The sequence below is a fragment of the Tachyglossus aculeatus genome, chromosome 2, assembly GCF_015852505.1.
Source record: "Tachyglossus aculeatus isolate mTacAcu1 chromosome 2, mTacAcu1.pri, whole genome shotgun sequence".
Lineage (NCBI taxonomy): Eukaryota > Metazoa > Chordata > Mammalia > Monotremata > Tachyglossidae > Tachyglossus > Tachyglossus aculeatus.
The window spans coordinates 22,821,762-22,846,897 of NC_052067.1; the positions used below are offsets into that span (position 1 = coordinate 22,821,762).

A 25,136-nucleotide genomic window follows, 5' to 3' on the forward strand; every position below is an offset into this window, starting at 1 on the left:
TAACTGAGGCCCAGAGAAGTTAAGTGACCTGCCCAAAGTCACACAGCTGACAATTGGCAGAGCTGGGATTTGAACCCACGACCTCTGACTCCAAAGCCCGGGCTCTTTTCCACTGATATCGGTAGGATTTCCAGCTACTGAATGACGGAATTGAAATGGGGCAAAAAAAAGCAAGAGGGACCAATAAAATGCCTTAAAGAATGCAGTAAAATCTCATTTCGGTGACTATGACAACTCAGCTGAATGTTGAGGGAAGCTGTGCTAGACAGACCCAAGTGGATTGCTGCAATCAAGAAAAATAACTTTTCAAATAGCAGCTTCAAGAAGATTGTGAGGCTAAGAGGTAAAAATGGAACCAACATCAAGCACTGCACACATGCCAATACAATAGGGGACAAGCTTGGTTGTGCGTGGTGTGACTGCACACGCCACGTGAGAAGCAGCATGGCTCAGTGGAAAGAGCACGGACTTGGGTCATGGGTCATGGGTTCTAATCCTAACTCCACCACTTTAAAATGGGGATTAAGACTGTAAGCCCCACATGGGACAACCTGATTACCTTGTATCTACCCCAGTGCTTAAAACAGTGCTTGGCACACAGTAAGTGCTTAACAAATACCATCATTATTATTATTATTATTGAAACCAGCAGCCCTCCATCATATTCATAGGTAAATTTTACCTCCAGTGGCATCATCTTAGAGCTACAAAAGGGCTAAACAAATACAAACCCCCCACCCCCCCCCCCCCCCACAAATTACTCAGATTTTTAATGGGTGGGACAGTCTGGATTTTAAGATCCATACCCAATCATCTCTCATTTTTATGGTTAATTTTACTAATCTTTAATGACTCACTCCTAACTTTCTGGGATTCAAAACAGAGTCTCCTTGACTCCACAGTATTAAAGTGGCAAAGGCGAAATACACTCTCAAATCTTACAGCCCACTGAGGCTGCCTGCCCATCCATCATTTTTTCTAGAAAAATTATTCCAGGTTTTCAAACATGAAAGGGATCTTTTTTTCCTTTTCCGTGAAGAATTCCCTTTGGTATAGAATGAAAGAAGCAGCGTGGCTCAGTGGAAAGAGCCCGGGCTTTGGAGTCAGAGGTCATGGGTTCAAATCCCGTTCCGCTACATGTCTGCTGTGTGACCTTGGCCAAATCACTTCACTTCTCTGAGCCTGTTACCTCATCTGTAAAATGGGGATTAAGACTGTGAGCCCCTTGTGGGACAACTTGATCACCTTGTATCCACCCCCAGCGCTTAGAACAGTGCCCTGCATATAGTAAGCGCTTAACAAATGCCATCATTATTATTATTATTATTATTATGGGTTCAAATCCTGGCTCCACCAATTGTCACCTGTGTGCCTTTGGGCAAGTCACTTAACTTCTCTGTGCCTCAGTTACCTCATCTGTAAAATGGGGATTAAGACTGTGAGCCTGCAGTGGGACAACCTGATCACCTTGTAACCTCCCCAGCGCTTAGAACAGTGCTTTGCACATAGCAAGCACTTAATAAATGCCATCATTATTATTATTATTAAATATTGCCGTCATCGTTGCTATCCTTTGCTTGAAGATGGCACTGCTGAGTGACAATTCATCCATGTGCTTGGATAGCCCCGGAAAATGATTCCACCCTTGCACATGCTGTGCCCTACACATTTGTGATTTACAGCACCTAGTGTTGTTTGTCATCTGCCTCTTAACAATACACCTTTCTTTTTTTTTTTTAATGGCATTTATTAAGCGCTTACTATGTGCAAAGCACTGTTCTAAGCGCTGGGGAGGTTACAAGGTGATCAGGTTGTCCCACGGGGGGCTCACAGTCAATCCCCATTTTACAGATGAGGGAACTGAGGCACTGACTTGCCCAAAGTCACACAGTTGAAAAGTGGCAGAGCCGGGATTCGAACCCATGACCTCTGACTCCAAAGCCCGGGCTCTTTCCACTGAGCCACGCTGCTTCCTTCTTGAAGTCTTGCTCTCCAGGAGCACCCCCCCCCCACCCCCCCGATCTCGGATCGGCCCCCCACCCGCCTGATCTTGCTGCCACAGGTCGTCCTGCAATCCAGCTATGCAGCACTTCCGTTGGTTGCGCTTCCCTGTTTTTAAAGGCATTGATCCTCCTTGATTTCAATCTTCCCATTTCAAAACTCATCCCACGGTAACAGGTTGCTGTCATCCATTTTCATCACCTGTCCTGCCCAGCCAAGCGGCAGAGAGAAAACCACTGCTTCAGTGCCAGCAGACTAAATTCCTCAATTATAATAAAAATAATAAGTAATAATTATGGTATTTGTTAAGCACTTACTATGTGCCAAGCACTGTTCTAAGCGCTGGGGTAGATACAAGGTAATCAGGTTGTCCCACATGGGGCTCACAGTCTTAATCCCCGTTTTACAGATGAGGGAACTGAGGCCCACAGAAGTGAAGTGGCTTGCGGCACTTCACATGGCAGACAAGTGGCAGAGCCAGAATTAGAACCCACATCCTCTGACTCCCAAGCCCGCACTCTTGCCACTAAGCCATGCTGCTTCTCCATGTGAAGGTGATGCACACAGAACTGCTCAAAAAGGTCAATGTGAGATCTTTGCTGGGTCGCACCTGTAGAAAAAGGCTGAACACCCCACGAGCTTCTTGCCATCCTGAAACCTCACTTTCCTTTCCCGTCCACGATCAGCATTCTTAAGAATGAGAGGGAGGCCTGAAATCTATGGGAGGAGCCAGTAAGGGAAAAAACAGTTCCGGCCTCACATACTACTACTTTATGACGGGAAGGTTTAAATGTTTGTTCCCGGCTCCAGTTGTTCCTTACCAATTGTGGTTTCACAAAACTTCTCGGCAGCCACCTCGTTGGCAATGTTGGCCCCCATCAGAACGCTGATATCGATTCCCATTTTCTCTCGAATAATGTCGGAGATCAGTTTCAGTCCCTCTGGGCCTTCATCTATTCCCTGGAACCAGAAGGGAAGCAAATTCATCATCATCATCATCATCAATCGCATTTATTGAGCGCTTACTATGTGCAGAGCACTGTACTAAGCGCTTGGGAAGTACAAATTGGCAACATATAGAGACAGTCCCTACCCAACAGTGGGCTCACAGTCTAAAAGGGGGAGACAGAGAACAAAACCAAACATACTAACAAAATAAAATAAATAGAATAGATATGTTCTATATAATATAATATATATTATATATATATTATAATATATACAATATAATAGATATTATAAAATAATAGAAATAGAATAGAAATTCAGAGAAAAGAGTGGTAAGCACAACAGAAAAAAGCACTGCACAAATGTCTCTGTTTTTAGCCTGGGGTGGCCGAGCCTCATGAACTGAAGAGCTGCTAACCTTAACACCGTTTGCCCGAGATTTTGGAGGGATGAATGTGAAGAAAAGGAGAGAGGGGTTGTTGCAAGTGGTGGTGAGCAAGACACAGGTGGGCCAGGGGCTGGTGCTAGCAAAATAATAAAGCATAGGTATGCGAGCCACACAGCCAGTGTAGAGGAGCTGCATGAGGTTCACTACCCATTGGATGGCCAACCTGAGTCCGGGCTCTTCCCTGCCATCAAAAATAAAACTACTAAAGCAAAGAGCCACCAAAAGAACAAAATATCAAAATAGGAAGAAAAGAATGGGGGAAATTTTTTTTTCTCCCTTTCCCTGAACCAAATCCCAATCAGTTTACTTTTTTAATTTGCTGCCTTTAAAGTATCTAACTCTTCCCTTAAACAACAACAAAAAAAAATCAATATACAAAACCACCGACTTACTTTAATACTATACAATTTCCACAAGAAAAGTGCTACAGGAACCCAGTTTTAAGCATCTGCTGTCTGATTCCTGACTGCATTGTGGATTTTTTTTTTATAAAACCCCAAGATGGAGGAAATTATCCAAAATGGAAGAGCAGTAATACACCAGTTCTCCCATAATGGGGGGTTGTATTCTTGTAGAATTCTGTGCTGAAAAAAACCCTCATGTTGCATTATTCAATCATATTTATTGGGTGCTTACTATGAGCAGAGCACTGTACTAAGCGCTTGGAAAGTACAATTCAGCAACAAATAGAGACAATCCCTACCCAACAATGGGTTCACAGTCTAGATGACTGTGCATTACTTACCCTGTGTCCAATATAGTGCACATAACCCTTTTTCCTCCCTCACGTCATGTCTCTGTGAATCCAGGTAGACCTGTACTGTCAGAAAAACCTTCCCTAATTCTGCCAGTAAGTTCACTACATAATCTTCAGTGAAAGCACACATTCTGGGAGAAACAAATGTATTAATAGGCTCCTCTCCCTTAAGTGTTAGGCTTCCTTCTTTGATAGGCAAGAGTACAGACAGGGAGTCAACGGACTGTGGCCGGCTCAGGTTTTTTCCCTCTGTCACCTAGTTCTCACTGCTGTGGATTTCTCTGGGCCCAGGTCAGAATGGAGGTATTATCATTATTAGTATAATTATTATTGTTGCTGTATTTATTGAGTGCTTACTATGTGTCACGCACTGTTCTAAGCACTGAGGAAGGACAAGGGGTCCACCCACTACCTTCTGAGTGCAGAAGCAGGTATCCCAGCCTTGAGTGCTCAGTTCTTGAGACACAGATCCAGGATCATAGTGGACACCTACCCAAGGGAATCACGAACCACTGGCACCAGCTCCTTGAGGTGATCACCCACCTAGGATCTTCTGTAACTCAGCGGAGTGGGGTTGCTATTTTAGACGGGTAGACATGATACATGTACAATTCTAGCTGGGGTCCCCATCACGCCGGGGCTGCAGACACATGGATCTGCCTGGTAGTGAACAGCTGGCAGGGGAGGGAGTGTGAGTAGTGAATCGCCGCCTCTGTTAAACCAGATAGGAGCCACATCAATCCATCGTACTTATTGAGTACTTACTGTGCTCACAGCACTGTACTAAGCACTTGGTAGAGTACAATTGTAGCAGAGTGGCATAGTGGAAAGAGCATGGGTCTTGGAATCAGAAGGTCCAGGGTCATAATCCCGGCTCTACCACATGTCTGTTGTGTGACCTTGGACAAGTCACTTCACCTTACCTCATCTGTAAAATGGGGATTAAGAATGTGAGCCCCACGTGGGACAAGGACTGTTCCCAACCTGATTAACTTGCATTTATCCCAGTACTTAGAACAGTACTTGGCACATAGTAAACACCTAAGTACCATAATTATTATTATTATTACACTATAACAGAGGTGGTAGACACGTTCCCTGCCCACAGTGAGCTTACACATGGGATCTTGGATCTACTGTTGCTCTGTGAACCAGACCAGGGCTCCAGAGACCTAAAATGTTAGGGAGGTGACTAGCGGGTGAAGGGCAAGAGAGAAACAGGAAAAGGATTACTGAAAGACAGAAAGAAAAACAAGACAGGATGTATTCTAGCAGGTTTGTTTTGAGCTCTTCTGGGACGATCACTCTGGTATAAAAATGAAATATGAATAATTTCCAAACGTGAAAAGGAAAAGGTCAGCAATTTCTACTACAGACCCTGACCGCTTCCCAAGAGGGTCCAAGAAAAAAGTCGCCACCACCACCAGGGTCCTATTCTATTGCTAAACTGCACCTGAAAAAAGAAAATGAACAAAGCAGTCTCACTGGTTATTATTTGAGATGAAGGTCTATTTATTTTCACTCCTAAGGCTTATAGGTGGTCATAGGCTCTAGTCTAACAATGGCCGGAATTTCTCTTCTCCACCTCTCACTTCTCTTATGATTCATCTTCATCATCAACAGCCTATAGTGTTTTACTCATCAAGATGGCCCTGGGTTAAGCAATGTAGGAGAAAGTTTGACATTTAGCTTTCTTCTAATAATAGAAGAATAGGAATAACTTCCTTTTTTATGGTATTTGTTAAGTGCTATGTTCCAGGAACTGTATTAAGCACTGGGGTAGTGACAAGTAAGTCAGTTAGACACAGTCCATGTCCCACATGGGGCTCACAGTCCTAATTCCCATTTTACAGATGAGGCAACTGAAGCACAGAGAAGTTAAATGACTTGCCCAATGTCATCCAGCAGACAAATGGCAGAGCAAGGATTAGAACCCAAGTCGACATGGAATAAAGGTGCCCCTTCTTTCCCACACTAAAGGAACAGAGGATGTACGCAAGCAAGGTAAGAGTTCTGGAATACTGCTAGCTCATTAAATTCCTCCTTCTTGTTTGCCATGATCCTAAACCTTCCCACTGAATACCAGTAACAAAATCTTCCCGATAATTAATTCCCTCAGGATAGTATAGTAGAAACTCCTGTTTGATTTTGGGAAGACTTTCTCAGAAGCATTTAGTTTCTATAGTAAGAGAAACAAGGGCCCAGCCCTCAAATGATAGGCGTTTCAGCTTTCAAAATGATTACTTCGGCATGATGCACTCAATGACCATTACATTAGTCTCCACTCCTTAGCTTTCTTCTAAATGCTGAACAAGACTGTGGGTTACGTACTTCTGAATTACCCAAGAAGTACCTTTTGGCACGTATCTGAAAACTCCATCAATGCATTAATTGCACTGTTCAAGCCCTAACTTCCAAAAGAAAACTGTCAGTGAGCTGGAGAAAAGAGAGGTTGGCCGTGGAGGATTTCAGAAATCTCAACTTCATGAGCTGGGACCATTTCTTTACAGGTTGGTGTTTGACTTGGCATTTCCAGCATACCTTAATGAGGGTGATGCCCACAGCCTTCTTTGGTACCCGTCCAGTAATCTCATCACAGATTCTATGAATGAACTGGTGAGGGATAACAAAGACTAGCAGGTCAGCATCTTTTACAGCTTCCCCCAGATTTGGGACAGCAACCTACAAAGTTGAAAAGGAAAACTGAAATGTTAATTTCAGGATTCATTCTGCCGTCCCCAGAAAAGACTGTACTTTCTCCTGACATTCATGATTACAAAATTAAACATCACCAAGATTCCCCTTTCGCCTATTGAAGATACACATGCTCTCATGTGCGGGATTGCACAAGATGATTTCAAGCCCACGGACCGAAGACGTCAGAATGTAAATCTCTCATCCCTGCCACGAGGTCATTGAAGCATTTGGGACAGGAGTGGTTGGGAAGACAAAGGGTCATGTTCAGAGACTGCTCCTCAGAATATAGATGGTTTCATGGGCTTGCACGGCTCTGTCCAGGAGCACGCGTGCAACAATAAGGTATGGTGTGGTGTGGTGGCATCTAGGATTTCTGAAATGCCCAGAGGCAGCAGCTAAATCCCGTGTAAAACATTAATTCAAACCTCGGGGTGACCTGCATTTGTTTACACCTTTACCAATGAAATCTCTCAAAGATGAATGACTGCCAAAATGCTCTTTTGCAATTGTGCACGTGGATCAAAAGACCTTGAAACATTAAGGTCACTGAGGAGAGAAGGCTTCCATACAGCTTCTCCCGGAATAAGAACAATTTAATGATGAATTATCCAAGAGGCTCCACACTTTTTTTAATTTAAAAAAGGTAGATAAAAATGAAAAAAGTGGCTGTACAGAGAAAAACTTCCAAGAAAAATCTTCGTCCCCATTTTCCGAGAATAAAATACAAAGTATCTCTTGTGGAATCCGACAGCCCTAAAAGGAGTTTTCTAGATGGTGAATGGAGTTAAATCTTATGGGAAGAATTGTGGTCTGATTTTTTTTTTAAATCTGGCAGGGTCTTTCTAGAATTAAAAAGCAAACTTTGGGTTTGGGCAAGGTGTTGATGAATGGGAATTCTTTAAAATGCTGTGCTTATCTCAAATCTGTGGAAAAAAATAGCCCAACAAATTATTATACATGTTTTCTAAGAGAAGTCGATGTCAGAAACACATTTAAATATAATTAGTCATCTCACTACACATTCTTTCCCTCCTCCCACTTCTTACAATGGCTCTCAGACACAGCAGTCAAATTCAGCATAATTCAGCAATTCCCAGTCTTCTAAATGGATAAGAAAAACAAAAAAGATTCTTCACAATTCCCATTTCCAAAAGGCCCTTTAACAGCTCTCAGGAGCCAGGTTTCATGGCAAAAGGTGATCACATTGCCATTCCAGGACTCCTCATTCAGGGAAACAAATCTAATATGCACCAAATCCCTATCACAGCCTCCGCTCTAGCAGTAGGTTGGTCATTTGTCCAGTCTGATCCCGACAATCTAGGTTTCCCTATCTGCTACTGATAAGGTACTGGGTGTCTTGATATTTGGTATTTCAATTTTAAATGCACGGCCTCCTGCTCGGGTCTCCTGGCTTGGAAATGGCATCTGTGTTTACAGGAAGCTGAGAAGGGAACCACAGCAGGTCTGGAGCACGGAAGAGGTCACGGGTCCTCTGGGCCTCCTGCTTTGGGTTTTGTTGTCTTCTGCAAAATGTTCCATAAATTGTCACCACATGACTTTTGCATAATGCAGCTTCGGTAATACAGGTCTGATACTTCTGGGTAGGCAAAGGGATGTTTGGTATTTTAGAGTGCCATCAGAAGCCACCCTACATGGGGATAGCCTGGTTCTTAAGAGAAACCGGGAGAGTGGGCCGTGAGGTGAACTGTGTGCGGGATCCAGGGGAACTAGCTCGTTTCCTTGAAAGTCTCACCTGGGGAGACTTAAGTCTGTCCCAAGAGAAGCAGCGTTACCTAGTGGATACAGAGTGGGCCTGGGACTCAGAAGGACCTGGATTTTAATCCCAGCTCCAACGCTTATCTGCTGTGAGACCTTGGGCAAGTCCCTTCACTTCTCTGTGCCTCAGTCACGTATCTGTAAAATGGGGATTACGACCGCGAGCCCTATGTGGGACAGGGACTGTGTCCAACCTGATTAACTTGTATCTCACCTAGCTCTTAGTACAGTGCCTCACACATAAGTACCTAAATATTATTTTTTTTTAAAAGCCAACCTGATTACTTATAGATCCCTCTCACCAAAGCCTCCTTGAGGCATCATGGAATAAGACACATAGAGAATTCCCATTTGCTCATTTTCTCCGTATCTTCTCCCTCAGACCAGCCCTAAACCAATCTGGCTACTTGAGGAGACAGCCATGGACAACTTACCATTCCTAGCCTTCTCCCAACCTGGTTGTGCCTGTGAGGTCTTGCTCACAACCCCAAATTGAGCACGCTCAAAGACATATTGACATAAGTATGCAATATAAATTGTTACTGCGGTCAGGCTTTGGTGAGATCGGACTACGCTCAAACCATTTAAAGACCTTTTTAAGGTTGACAAGGGAATTGCAGAAAATAAAAGCATTTCCAAAAGGCAAGGAATATTGTGTTATATTGTTCTCTCCCAAGTGCTTAGTACAGTGCTCTGTACACAGTAAGCTCTCAATAAATACGACTGACTGACTACCATCACCTTTTTTGCACCTGTAAGGACTCTCATACATGCACGCTCTTCTTTCTTTCTCAGCACTGGTGGAGTGAGGAGGGGCTTCATTTGGCTCTGCAGAGGTGACTTCACATGAGTAAGAAATCCATACCCCCTAATAATAATAATAATAATAATAATAGCATTTATTAAGCACTTACTATGTGCAAAGCACTGTTCTAAGCGCTGGGGAGGTTACAAGGTGATCAGGGTGCCCCACAGGGGGCTCACAGTCTTCATCCCCATTTTACAGATGAGGTAACTGAGGCACAGAGAAGTGAAGTGATTTGCTCAAAGTCACACAGCTGACAATTGGCAGTCAGGGTTTGAACCCACGACCTCTGACTCCAAAGCCTGTGTTCTTTCCACTGAGCCACGATGCTTCTAATTAAGCTAATGGGAAGATAAGGCTAAGGAAGTGGGAGTCTGAGGACCTATTTTGGAGTTCTCCATATAAATCACAAGTTTGGGGTTCTAATTTCTAACTGAATTTTCTTTCTTGCATTCTTTTGGATTACATTTCCACTGAAAACAATTTGTCAGCAGAAATGGATAATCAGAGTTCTATAGTTCTTCAAACGACTCAGGCAGAGTTCCTTTCTGAATTTTGGCCGGATTCCATATCTCTTTAATTCTTTTTGAATGCTTGGTTTGGTGAAGGGGTCCTAAACCTCCCATTCTAGGTATTTTTAGCAAAATGGTTCTTAGCTAACAAAATGCAGATTCTTTGGTTAATGAGCAAATGCCAAATTTTAGAAAAGGCCTTTGGCCCATTTCACCTTTCCACTGGCATTTCCAGGAAACAGAAGAACATCTTCACAAGGCTCTCAAGAGAATTCTCCTCAGCTTATTTATTAGCAAAAACAGAAGGGTGAATTTTTCAGGCAGTAACCAAGGAGACTGGGGCCTAAATCTTCTTTCTTTGTTTTTAATAGCAGAATTGCTACTCAGGCCTCCTGGATGATGAATACAGGCAGGGTTTCATGAATTCCAATCAAATCATCAGCAGGATGCAGTTCTGCAGTCCCTATGTTCATCTCTCTCTTTGCCAAGGTGGCTAACCTCATTCCAATTAGCTGTCTGCATTGTCTCCAAAACTGATATGTTTAAAATCCATCCTATTAGATTTGCATTTCAACTCACCTCTTATCACCCTTCCATGATTCAGGCCTTAATTCTCATTTTAATTATGGACAAAAGCACTAATTATCCTGATGCCAAGCATGAAAAGGATGTGCAACCAGACAAGGTACCTCCTGATGCTAGGGGCTATGAATAACAGAGGGTCCAATTATAATTTTTAAGTTGCCCATTCCAGCTGCTTTGAGTCCTAACAATTGTATCCATCCTAACTGCAACTACGCATACAGACCATGGGCCAGAAACAAACAAAACAAACAAACAAACAAACAAAAAACCCTTGAATCTTACCACATTTTCTGGCAACTTGTGTCCAGGAAGATATTTTACATTTTCGTGATCATTATTTATGATCTCTGTCAGTTTTCTTCCATTAATTGTTTCCTCAAAAACCCACATCTTCACCGTGGAGGCAAATTTCTGGAGGCTCTTGACATTATTGCCAATGATTTTGGCAACAGCTGTGCCCCTTTGGAAAATAAGTCAACAAGAGAGAAAAATAACTTTTGGGTGCGGAAGAGAAATATTAAAGTCCATTATATAATATTTATCCTCAAGAAAGGAAAAAACACCACAAAGAACTGAGTAAACCACAGTAGTTAGCTGCACACATAAGGTCAGCAAAAAAATATCCAGTAAAACTCACACCAAACTTGGACAGCTTTCTCTGCCATCAAGTGTTTAGTACAATCCTCACCACACAATAGGTGCTAAATAAACACTACTGACTGACTTCAGAAACTTACATAATTCAAAATTGGAAATAAATATTCCTTGATTAAGTTAAACAGCACACTTTTTCAAAGTACATAAAGAGGTCCTCTTCATCACATTCAATCATTCATTCAATCATATTTATTGAGTGATTATTGTGTGCAAAGCACTGTACTAAGCGCTTGGAAGGGTATAATAAAACAACAGACACGTTCCTGCCCACAATGAGCTCACAGTCTAGAGAATGAGACAGTCATTAATATAAATAGATATAAACAGAGATACACATGTGCTGTGGGGGTGGGAAGGACGACGAATGAAGGAGCAAGTAAGAGTGGCACAGAAGGGAGTGGGAGAAGAGGAGACGAGGGCTTGGTCACAGAATAGCTCAGCCACAATCAAACGTGACATATGCATTTTTCTGAGAAATGCTTGGCTTACATAGTTTAACCTTTGGGTTAAACCACAACACTCTTCAAATGGTTCTAAAACAAGACCCTGTGGCCCAAGAATTCTGCCCTTAATTTGTGGCCCAAACCAGTGATCCTAGAATCCAGTGGGAAGTGAACCTGGGACTTCTCTCCCATGGGATACTGCCCAAAATCCATACTGTTTTCATGAACCGATGCTACTATAACCAGTTAGCACTTTCAATAGCATCTATTAAGCATTTACTATGTGCCAAGCACTAGGGAAGTTACAAGTTAAACAGGTTGGACACAGTTCCTATCCCACATGGGGCTTATGGTCTAAGGAAGGGGGTAACAAGTACTGAATCCCCATTTTACAGATGAGGAAATCAAGGCAAAGAGAAATGAAGTGACTTGCCCAGGGTCACTCGGCAGGCAGGTGGAAGAGCCAGAATTAGAAATCAGGTTCTTTTACTTCCAGGCCTGTGCTCTTTCCACTAGGCCAGGCTGCTTCCCTTAATCTGTGCTTTGGTCTGGTGGGACCAAGCCCTTGGAGGTAGGATTTAAATGTGATCCTAGGCCCATGGGGTGGCCATATTTTTTGTCCCGGACAAAGTGACCCACTACCCACAATAGGCTGGAGTTCTGGGGATGAGCACCCATCACCTGTGAGACAGCATCACGGCATCAAGTCCTGAATTTTTGGTGGGGCACAATCTGGATGGGGCAACGACTGCCCTGCCAGTGGAGCCAGTGGCAGCTCCACCAGTAGAAAACAGTTCAACCAACTTCTTCCTCCTCTTCACAGTGTGGGCAGGGAATGTGTCTGTTTTATTGTGCTGTATTCTCCCAAGTGCCTAGTACAGTGCCCTGCACACAACAAGTACTCAAATACGATTGATTCAAAAGAAGATATCATTGCCACCACCGCCACACATGTGCCACTATTCTGGCTGCTTCTACGTTATTTCTTGAAAGCTGTCCAAAAGTGCGTCAGGGTGGCCATGCTTGCAACTGGCAAAAACATTTCCATTCATTTGACCCCATTTATTGAGTGCTTACTGTTTGCAGAGCACCAAACTACGCACTTGGGAGAGTACAGTATAACAATAAACAGACACATTCCTTACTCGCAACTGGCTTACAGTCTAGAGTCTACAGTCTACACCCTCTTCTTGAGCTGAGGGAGCTTGCATGTCGGACACAGACGGGTAAAAGTCAGACCAGGGCGGCTGGTGAGGGGCAGAAAAACAGCAGCAGCTCGGGAAGTCGTCCAGATGTGGATGCATCTGCATCCATGTGTGGAATATGTGACTGCTGCCTCTGTCTTCCCCTGTCTGTCCACCCCACTTATGGTATTTGTTAACCGCTTACTACGTGCCAAGCACTATTCTAGGTGCTGGGGTAGATACAAGGTAATCAAGTTGGACGCAGTCCATGCCCAACATAGGGCTCACAGTCTTAATCCCCATTTTACAGATGAGGTACCCGAGGCACAGAGAAGTTAAGTGACTTCCCCAAGGTCACACAGCAGACAAGTGGCAGAGCCAGAATTAGAACCCACCTCCTCTGACTCCCAACCCCATGCTCTTGTCACTAGGCCATGCGGTTCCTCTCTGAGCCTGCCAGTCATCTTTTCCTGCCCTTGGTTTTTCCCCTTCCCCTGTCCCTCTTTCACCTCCTAAAAGCCTGGATGATTTTGTCCCAAAGCTAATTAGCAAGAAAACAAAAACATTTAAAAACTGATTAACTCAGGGGCTTCATCTGCAAAGAGCCTTCACAATGTATCGAGTCTTTATTCCTTTCATTAGAACATGTCAAACTTTAAAATTTTGTTTTAGCACACCCAAGTGATTTGTTCCAATCAGATGCCAAAAAGAATCCTCTTGAAACTGCAGTCAGGGATTTATGGTAATCATTTTTCATTAGTTCCTTTAAACTTGAAACACATAAAAAATGTAAATGTTTTTTAAAGGAGGTACACAACTCATCAGGCAAGACAAAAAATTTGAGAATGATTTCCACTGGTTTCCAGGTTAAGATTTTAAAGCCTATCAAAAGCAACAATTACAAAGAATTGTATCTGAAGTCAACACTCTAATTTTTTATTTCTGAGTAGCATGAATTTTCCATTTCCATTTCAATATATGAATGTTGAATTAAGCAATAGTTGCTCAAAGCTCTAATATGTTGAAAAAATGTTCAAGATAATTTGTGGGAAGAGGGGAGCTGAGGTCATTTATAATAAAAAATGAATTTTGGTTGTATCCAGTCAGAGGAGTCTGGGAATCAGTGCCCAAGAGAGAGGAAGAACAAGTATTTTATCCCCATTTTGTGGATAAGGAAACTGAGGCACAGAAGTAAAGTGACTTGATCCAGGTTACCCAGCAGGCAAATGGCCAGGCTGTTTTTAGCACCTGGTGTACTGACTCAGTCCCATGCTCTTTTCACTAGGCCACGTTAGGCCAAATAGGGCGAGAAGTGTCAGCAACCTTCAATCACAAATCTTTCCAGGGTTATTCTTAGCGCGGTTGGCACGGCTTAGAGAGCTGGAGATATGCTAGCAATACTTTTACTCACCTCAAAGCCAAATAAAGGCCTGAGTCTGGGCTCCTAGTTCAGTCCCTTAGAAGATGTGGGCTCTGATACAGCCGAACCCAGAGTGGTTGAACCCCTGGCCCCAACCCTAATCCACACAACCGGCCCTTGTGGGCAGAGAATATGGTTTGTTCACCTGTTGCATTTTCCCAAGCACCTTAGTACAGTGTGTATTGGCCCCAGTGGGGCACTCGAAAAACTCTAATTACTACGACTACCTAACCTTACCCCCTTTAAACATATGGAAGCATCAAGCTCAGTACGACCTTTTTTCCAGGACATCAGAATCCTTCAGTATTATCTAACCCACCATCCCACATCCAACCCAGGGTCTTCTCAGCATTCCCTAGGGAACAGGAAATCATGTCTTGTTTCTATTGCATATTCCCAGGGGCTTCATACAGTAGGCACCCAATACATGGAAATGTTGATGATGATTAGAAGTGCAGAAGCTAGGACAACAGAAGGGCTGGAGGATTTCTTGAATAACAACAATAATAATAATAATGGTATTTGTTAAGTGCTTACTACGTGCCAGGCACTGTACTAAGCACTGAGGCAGTCACAAGTAGCTGGATAAAAGAGTGAATCAACCTCTTGATCCGTAAGCATTGGATCATGCCACTTCCTTACCTGATTTGGGGAAGTCCATTTGGATGCGGCTTTTAGACTGTGAGCCCACTGTTGGGCAGGGACTGTCTCTATATGTTGCCAATTTGTACTTCCCAAGCGCTTAGTACAGTGCTCTGCACACAGTAAGCGCTCAATAAATACGATTGATGTTGATGATGATGCGGCTAAAAAATATGACACCTTGGATTTCTTCAATAAACTAACCTCACTGAAGTAGGTCTTGGCATCTTTTGAAGAGGGAATTTCAAGTAACAAAACTATAACCAGTGTAGGAACTGGAAGTTTCGTGCTGGAAATCCTTGTTGTATCAGTGAGAAGTGATTGGAATATTGGGGGCTCAAGAAGACTTGAAATAGCATCCTCTTGCTTCATCAACCAATTCCTATAAATCTCCTGACTGAAGCTGGCAGGGGGAGACTGAGAAAATTTAAAGAACGAAACCTATTAGGGCGATAAGACTAGAGTTTCATTAGGATTTGAAAGTTTCGCAAACCCTACTGCAGTGCCACATACTTGAGAGGCACTTATTCATGAGTGGCTGATGAGTGTCCAGGTTTGTGTGTACTTTTTGGTTACAGAGGTAGAAGTGTGGCTATTGGAGAACAAAAGGAAAACAGGGCTATGCCACCCTATTTTCCCCAGTTCTCCAAATGGAATGAAAAAATCCTATAATACTACTTCCTTGATTTTACATTCCACTTTAATCCCCCAGACACTTTCATATTACTCATGTCATTTCTGTTCTCACAGTTGATTAACTGTAGTTACTGAGCACTTAGTGTGTGCAGGGCACTGTAACAAGTTGCTTGGGAGAGTACAAAACAACAGACATTCCCTGCTCATAATGAGCACTCATTATATCCTTATGACAGAGAGAAAGGTCAGTATTATCATCTCCATTTTACAGGAGGAAACTGAGGGACAGAGAGGTAAAGTGACTTGCCCAAGGTAACAGCAAAGCAAGTGGCATATCCTGGAAATGGAACCCAGGTCCTCTAACTCCGAGGTCCCTTACTCTTTCATCATCATCATCATCATCAATCGTATTTATTGAGCGCTTACTGTGTGCAGAGCACTGTACTAAGCGCTTGGGAAGTACAAATTGGCAACATATAGAGACAGTCCCTACCCAACAGTGGGCTCACAGTCTAAAAGGGGGAGACAGAGAACAAAACCAAACATACTAACAAAATAAAATAAATAGAATAGATATGTACAAGTAAAATAAATAAATAACCACTCCACTCCATCACGTTCCTGCCTTGACACTTGTCTCCCCCCTTTTAGACTGTGAGCCCACTGTTGGGTAGGGACTGTCTCTATATGTTGCCAACTTGTACTTCCCAAGCGCTTAGTACAGTGCTCTGCACACAGTAAGTGCTCAATAAATACGATTGACTGATTGATTGACACTTGAACTAGCTGTGAAGCCGAGGTAATCCAAGAACACCAGAGTCACCTCTCACTTATCCTTGCCAAAGGGGGACACAGAAGATGAAGCCAAGACCCTGAATAATTCACAAACCACTCTGCACACAGGAAGTTTTCAAAAGTTATCGCTGACTGAAACCAAATAATCAGAATGAACTGCTTCGGGAAATATCACACGCATACCTCTCTACACCATTTCCTTTCAGGGAATCACGCCTATTTAGCAGTTGGTGGTCGTGCCATTCGGATCTTTCTAGCAAATGAGAAGCAGCATGGCCCAGTGGATAGAGCACGGGCCTGGTTGTCAGGAGGACCTGAGTTCTAATCCCAGCTCTGCCACGTGTCTGCTGTGCGACCTTGGGCAGGTGACTCCTCTGTTCCTCAGTTACTTCATCTGTAAAATGGGGACTGAGATTGCGAGCGCTATGTGGGTCAGGGATTGTGTCCAACCTGATTAGCTTGTATCTACCCCAGAACTTAGTATCGTGCCTGGCACATAATAAGTGCCATTAAAACAAAGTGATGACATCTCACAATCTCACATTTACTTTATAAATTCTGGAGTCAAATCGAGGCTGCCTGGGCCCAGCTGCACTCCCTGTTGATCTAATACGCTTTCTCTTTCTGGGCCAAGGTGCAGTTCCTCCTAGCAGCACCTACTGGAACAACCCTAACACCTCAAACTGACATGTTAATTCTACATTCAAACAACTGCGAGTCCTGTGTGCTCTTCTTGGCTTTCAAGCTGACCTTTGTGAGATTAAATGCAGCCAGAAAGCCTTCAATTCCTAATGGAATAGCACAGTGCAAATTCTAACAGCCACCTGATGCCTGCTCTGCGGGCCTGCGCCAAGGAGTCTTCCTGCCTGTGCCATCCAAAACAAACACCACCAGGATATCCATAATAAATGAGAACTACTCAGAACCATTTACAGACATTAAACACGGAGCTTGGAGTTCTCTGAACGCTAGAAACTCTCGTTCCTCATCCCTGCTCTGATAACTCTTCAAGTTCCCTCTCTTACTTCCTGGAATGGAGGAATTACCATATTCCTTACATACCTGGAAATTGTAAGAACTTTGAGGACAAGGGTTCAGTATAGTTTTTTGGACTCATTAATCAATCAATCAATCAATCAATCGTATTTATTGAGCGCTTACTATGTGCAGAGCACTGTACTAAGCGCTTGGGAAGTACAAATTGGCATCACATAGAGACAGTCCCTACCCGATAGTGGGCTCACAGTCTAAAAGGGGGAGACAGAGAACAGAACCAAACATACCAACAAAATAAAATAAGTAGGATAGAAATGTACAAGTAAAATAAATAAATAAATAAATAAACAGAGTAATAAATATGTACAACCATATATACATATATACAGGTGCTGTGGGGAGGGGAAGGCGGTAAGGCGGGGGGATGGAGAGGGGGACGAGGGGGAGAGGAAAGAAGGGGCTCAATCTGGGAAGGCCTCCTGGAGGAGGTGAGCTCTCAGCAGGGCCTTGAAGGGAGGAAGGGAGCTAGCTTGGCGGATGGGCAGAGGGAGGGCATTCCAGGCCCGGGGGATGACGTGGGCCGGGGGTCGATGGCGGGACAGGCGAGAGCGAGGTACGCAAATATCACTAATTGACGGACAAAATCTGATTTGCTGTAATTGGAGTTATTATTATTATTACCCTGCTGGGAGCAATATGACACAAGCTCAAGTCTGAGGCCCAGAGCTCACATCTATTTGCTAACGGTTATGTAGACCTGCTTTTGCTTACAACTTAATGGTATTTATTGAGCCCTTACTTTGTGCAGAACACTGTACTAAATGTACAGTACAGAGTTGGCAAACACATTCCCTGCCCACAATGAGCTTATACTGTTCTCTCAACCCACTCTCCCCAGATAATATGCTGAATGTAATTAATATTCTTCTCTTGATTTGACTGGCAAATATATGTGAGTGCTTCATAAGTGTTACTTCGATTCTATTTTCAAAGTGTTTTTCACTTCAATTTCTTTGCAGATTTGTGCATCTGACCCAGGAGGGGTCACTTGTGACTGTGGGGAGGCTAATTAGTTCAAATTGTTACAGTGTGTATGTGGGAACTTGAGAGAAATAGCACAAGCTAAATACCATGGGCTAAGGGATTTAGAAAAGGGGAAAAATGTCTATAGAGCACAGCATTAGATGGACTTGTTTCAGCTTGCCAATGAATTCTATACCTCAGTTGACAGGCCAACAATAACTCAGGTTGAAGACAGGTCAAACCTTAACTTCCCATACCATGCAAAATATCTGATGATCAAAAGATAATGGCGCAGGAAATAACATCTGAAACCAAGTGCAGGAGATAGGCAACTTAAATATTGAAGAGCTAATTATCCTGTCTGCAGGCTGCTCACTTCATTCACCTCATTTTCCCCTCTTACCTGCTAGTCATGCTATGTTCGAGCCTCCACAGAATTAGCAAGAAGGGAAAGGAAGTGAAGCTAATCAAATCTGTTTCCCGGAGGTAAAAGATTTTCTGGAGAAGGCTGAACCTATCGGCTCCAATGAACTTTGTGGCTGATCGATGGATTTCATTCACCTTACAAACCTTGGTTTCCCATCACCATGGACAACTGAGATTGACCCGGTTCCAGGCCCTTTATTTCAGGGAGTAAGAATTGCAGAGCCATTGCTGAATGTTGGCTAATCCATTCAACTCATCAGTTAGCTCTCTGATTCTTCGGGGCATAGAGGCAGGCTTTTATTGGTGTGCTATATAGGTCTGAAAAATTGCTGCCTAAAATTCTGGAAGGGAGGCCGGAGCTAGCATTTTCGCGGCCTTGAGCAAACTGGTACTTTGCTGTGTGGATTTAGGAGGGGGAAGAGGGAGAAAGGAGGACGGTGAGAAGAAGGGCTTTATAGACCAGCCCTGCTTACCACACCAACTGTTCAGCTTCCTGTACCTCCCCTGCCCAGGACTGAGGGTGGAGGGCATAAATTCCAAGTCAAACATGCCCCTGGGTTTAATCCAGGGTGAGGGAGGTTTACAGACCACTGGAGCAGAAAATAGCTTGCTCTCTAAACCTCCCAGTGCGGCCTAGAGGGTAGAACAGGGGCCTAGGAGTCAGAAGGACCTGTGTTCTAATTTGCCTCTTGCCTGCTGTGTGACCTTGGACAAGCCACTTAACTTCTCTGTGCCTCAGTTACCTCATCTGTTAAATGAGGATAAAGACTGTGAGTCCCATGTGGGACAACTCAATTACCCTGTATCTACCCCAGTGCTCAGAACAGTGCTTGGCTCATAGCAAGCGCTTAACAAATACCATAATTATTAATTATTATTATTATTACTTAACTTCTCTGTGCCTCAGTTACCTCATCTATAAAATGGGGAGTAAGACTGTGAGCCCCATGTGGGACATAGACTATGTGAAATCTGATTTGCTTGAATCTACCCCAAGGCTTAGTACAGTGCCTAGTACACTGGAAGCGCTTAACAAGTACCTTTTAAAAAAAAACAAAAACCTCCCACTTGCTGGAGACCACCAAATCCTCTGGGAGTAAAGGAAATCAGCACGGAGTCACTTACCAGGGCAAGAATGACGTGGGTAAAAAACCCCACGTCCTTAAAAATTGGGGGCCATGGGGAACCTTCCATTAAATCCATTCCGATACCAACCCTGCTAGCAGGACAAAGCCCAAGTATAAGGAAAACAAAGCTTTAAAAAAGAGATAGTGCAGATCAGGTCTGAAACACGCCTAATGATACAAGATATATTGCAGCTCCAAGATACTTTAACTCCTCAACAAGATAAATACTATTATTCTGCAGGTTGGCAGAGCTTTTTCAAAGCACTCAGTTTGGATTTGATCCCTTTATTCACGCTTCCCTTAGCCCCACAGCACTTTATGAACATATCATTAATTTATATTAAAGTCTGTCTTCCCCTCTAGACTGTAAACTCACTGTGGGCAGGGAACCTGTCTACCAACTCTGTCATACTGTACTCTCTCAAGCTCTTAGTACAGTCCTCTGCACACCGTAAATGCTCCATAAATATGATTGATATAGCCTAAGGAGCTTTATTTGCACACTTTCCCCATTAAGTTTGCTCTCTTCAGACCGGCCCAGGGTTTCCTTATCCCCTTAGGAGATACTTGAATCTCTGTGGAAGTGTCAACAATCTATCCAGGACCCTGGATCATTACTGTGAGTAGCTGTACACAAAAGCAAGAGATAATGGGGCAAAGTTTAGCAGATACTAAACCTCTGTGCACACACTGACACTGCCGTCAGCACAACTCAGGTGAAGAATATCCTTTTTGTCCCCTGACAAAGGATAATCACAAGGACATTTTTCACTTGAGTCTTTGAAGCCTGTCAGCTCCAATTCCCCGGCAGACTGAGAACACAAAGGTAAGAAAACATCAGAAAAATATATCAAACTTTGGAGCGCCGATGAACTAATCAAATCTCACCCAGGGCTTGTGACGTTCGTTCATCTACCAAGCCAAAACCCAGTATGGTAGGTTCAGTAAACAGGTTCGGTGAGAGAGGAGATTTGTCGGGTAAAGGTCATTTACTGCCAGCAGGAAAATTGGGAAAGAGATTTAATCGCTAATTTTATGCCCTTTGGAGCATGGTTTCTTTCTGCTCTCTTATCTGAACCTCACCATTATCCTTCAGTGATATTTACCGAGCATTTATCGTCTTTAGGACACTGTACTAAGCCCTTGGGAGAGTACAATATAACAGTTATCAGTTCTCTCCTATTACAAATCAACCAGTACACTTTGCTCCACTAACTGTACCTCCACCTCATCTATTTTACCACTGACCCCTTGCCTACATTCTCCCTCTGACCTGTAATTGCGATCTTTACAACTTTGATATTCGTCCCCCCAATCCCACAGCATTTATGTATGTATCTTCAAAATACGTATTATAGTATAAATATGTATAAATACGTATAAATACGTATTATTAGACTGTGAGCCCACTGTTGGGTAGGGACTGTCTCTATATGTTTCCAATTTGTACTTCCCAAGCGCTTAGTACAGTGCTCTGCACATAGTAAGCGCTCAATAAATACGATTGATGATGATAAATGATTCATAACGATAATAACTGTGGTATTTGTTAAGTGCTTACTAGGTGCCAAGCACCGTGATAATAAATAATAATCGCTTACTATGTGCCAAGCACTGTTCTAAGTGCTGGAATAGATATAAAATAATCAGGTTGCTCCACGTGGGGCTCACAGTCTTAATCCCCATTTTACAGATAAGGGAACTGAGGCACAGAGACGTTAAGCGACTTGCCCAAAGTCACACAGCTGGTAATTTTCAGAGCCAGGATTGGAACCCACGACCTCTGACTCCCAAGCCCCTGGTCTTTCCACTAAGCCACACTGCTTCTCCTACTAAGTGCTGGGGAAGATACAAGGTAATCAGGTTGGACACAGTCCGTGTCCCACATGGGGCTCACAGTCTTAATCCCCATTTTACAGATGAGGTAACTGAAGCACGGAGAAGCGAAGTGACTTGTCCAAGGTCACACAGCAGACAAGTGGGATTAAAACCCAGCTCCTCCCGACTCCCAGTCCGAGCTCTATCTGCCTCCCCCTCTATACTGTAAACTCATTATGGGCAGGCAACACTCTGCTAATTCTTTTGTCCAAGTGCTTAGTACAGTGCTTTGCACAGAGTTAGCACTCAATAATACCACTGATTGACTGATTAAATCTGGGGGAAAGATAAGTGGCACCAAATCAAGACCGTTTCTAGGCCCTTTATTTCTGAGCTTGAAGGAAAAGAAAACCTGAAATGGGATAGAAGACTGGAGAACGTGTTAAAATGGAAAAAAAAAAAAAATCCTTGAACGAATTTCCAAATCGGGTGAAAAGTTTTCTCACTAACAGAGGAACAGTAATGGTATTCACTGCAAATCCACTTAGAGCTTGGGAAGTGCAACAAAAGCACATGACATTGCCTAAACAGAAAGGATTGACACTATAATGTGGAAGGCAGACATAAGATATTTTACAAATAGTCAAATGACAATGTACAACTGAATAATTCAAATCTACACAAGGGTTGAGGATAGGCTTAAATAAAAACATAAGTGCAGGAGGTGCTACAGATGGCTGCCCGAAACCCCGAAACAGTCCCTACCCAACAGTGGGCTCACGGTCTAGAAATAATCAATGAATACGATTGAATGAATGAATGACAGCGTGGCTCAGTGGAAAGAGCATATGAAAATATGTATTTTATCTGTACATATTTGTTTTATTTTGTTAACATGTTTTGTTTTGATCTCTGTCTCCCCCTTCTAGACTGTGAGCCCACTGTTGGGTAGGGACCGTCTATATGTAGCCAACTTGGACTTCCCAAGCGCTTAGTACAGTGCTCTGCACACAGTAAGCACTCAATAAATACGATTGAATGAATGAATGCCAGCGTGGCTCAGTGGAGAGAGCGTATGAAAATATGTATTTTATCTGTACATATTTATTTCATTTTGTTAATATGTTTTGTTGTCTGCCTCCCCCTGCTAGATTGTGAGCCCGCTGCTGGGTAGGGACCGTCTCTATATGTTGCCAACTTGGACTTCCCTAGCGCTTAGTACAGTGCTCTGCACACAGTAAGCGCTCAATAAATACGACTGAATGAATGAATGAGCCCCATTTCAAGATTGTAGGAAGGCTCTGAAGATGAGTAGGGCTGAGTTCTGGTGGATTTGGTGTGGGAGACGGATGGGGGAGGGAAAGGAGGTGAACAGGATGAGAAAGTGGTATAGCATGAGGAGTGAAGAGTTCGAGCTGAGGAGTACAGAGTTCAATACAGCACTTAAGCGCTTAGTACAGTGCTCTGCACACAGTAAGTGCTCAAGAAATACGATTGATTGATTGATTGATTCTCTTTGTCGGCAGGGAGCGTGTCTCCCAACTCTGACATGTTGTCTTCTCCTAAGCACTTAGTACAGTGCTCTGCACACACTCTATTTATTTATTTTACTTGTACATATCTATTCTATTTTATTTTTAGTATGTTTGGTTTTGTTCTCTGTCTCCCCCTTTCAGACTGTGAGCCCACTGTTGGGTAGGGACTGTCTCTATATGTTGCCAATTTGTACTTCCCAAGCACTTAGTACAGTGCTCTGCACATAGTAAGCGCTCAATAAATACGATTGATGATGTGCTCAATAGGGCAAGTCACTCCACTTCTCTGTGCCTCAGTTCCCTCATCTGCAAAATGGGGATTGAGACTGTGAGCCCCACATGGGACAGGGACTGTGTGCAGCTTCATTTGCTTGTATCCACCCCAGCGCTTAGTACAGGACCTGGCACATAGTAATTGCTTAAGAAATACCACCATCATTAATCAATCAATCGTATTTGTTGAGAGCTTGCTGTGTGCAGGGCACTGTACTAGGCGCTTGGGAGGTACAAGTTGGCAACATATGGGGACAGTCCCTACCCAACAGTGGGCTCACCGTCTAGAAGACTATTATTTTTATTATTATTATTAATAGGACTGACTGACAGAGGGAGGGGTCTTTAGAGCCCACCTCTCAGCCTCGCCAGGGGCCAGAGTCTCAGGCGGGTGCGGTTAAAAATTCTTTATTTTCTTCCAGCGGGCAAACCCTCATGGATTTGATTTCCCCCTCCAAAGGTCAGGGAGAGAACTCTGATTATTTTCCTGCTTACCTCCTTCCCCTCCCCACAGTACCTGTATATATGTTTGTACGAATTTATTGCTCTATTTATTTTATTTGTACATATTTATTCTCTTTATTTTATTTTGTTAATAAGTTTGGTTTTGTTCTCTGTCTCCCCCTTCTAGACTGTGAGCCCACTGTTGGGGAGGGACCGTCTCTATATGTTGCCGACTTGTACTTCCCAAGCGCTTAGTACAGTGCTCTGCACACAGTGAGTGCTCAATAAATACGATTGATTGATTGATTGATTGTTCAATGAAGACGAATGAATGAATGAGTAATGGGTGAAGAAGTCTGATGTACGCAATGGGAAAAGCCAATGGAGGGTTTGAAGTCAATGGCAAGGTTTGCCATGCAGGAGATGGGTCCTCATAAAAAGGGTTTTTGAGGGATGGAGAAACTTGTGATGACACAAATTTTTTAAAAAATATGATCCAACGTGGAATACAGATTATTGTTCAATGAATACGAATGAATGAATGAGTAATGGGTGAAGAAGTCTGATATATGCAATGGGAAAAGCCAATGGAGGATTTGAAGTCAATGGCAAGGTTTGCCATGCAGGAGATGGGTCCTCATAAAATGGTTTTTTAGGAATGGAGAAACTTGTGATGACACAAATTAAAAAAAAAAATATGATCCAACGTGGAATACAGACTGAAGGAGAGGCTAGGAAAAAGAGAAGCAGCATGGCTTAGTGGAAAGAGCAAGGGCTTGGGAGTCAGAGGTCGTGGGTTCTAATCCCCCTCCGCCACTTGTCAGCTGTGTGACTGTGGGCAAGTCGCTTGACTTCTCTGTGCCTCAGTTACCTCATCTGTGAAATGGGGATGAAGCCTGTGAGCCCTACATGGGACACCCTGATTACCTTGTATCTACCCCGGCGCTTAGAACAGTGCTTTGCGCATAGTAAGTGCTTAACAAATGTGATTATTATTATTAGGAGAAGCAGCTTGGTTTAGGGGATAGAGCCTGGGCATCATCATCATCATCAATCGTATTTATTGAGCGCTTACTATGTGCAGAGCACTGGACTAAGCGCTTGGGAAGTACAAATTGGCAACACATAGAGACAGTCCCTACCCAACAGTGGGCTCACAGTCTAAAAGGGGGAGACAGAGAACAAAAC

The 25,136-nt window shown here is 43.3% G+C and overlaps 1 protein-coding gene across 1 annotated transcript in view; it reads right to left on the reverse strand.

Moving 5' to 3' along the window:
• The window catches only part of GPD1L (glycerol-3-phosphate dehydrogenase 1 like), a 56,618-nt gene that overhangs the window by 28,221 nt on the left and 3,261 nt on the right, over positions 1 to 25,136 (reverse strand). The window contains exons 2-4 of the mRNA XM_038760991.1: positions 10,812 to 10,989; positions 6,696 to 6,836; positions 2,823 to 2,961 (exon numbers count right to left, since the gene is read on the reverse strand). Coding sequence (XP_038616919.1) covers positions 2,823 to 2,961; positions 6,696 to 6,836; positions 10,812 to 10,989 — 458 coding nt within the window. The remainder of the gene's footprint in view (positions 1 to 2,822; positions 2,962 to 6,695; positions 6,837 to 10,811; positions 10,990 to 25,136) is intronic.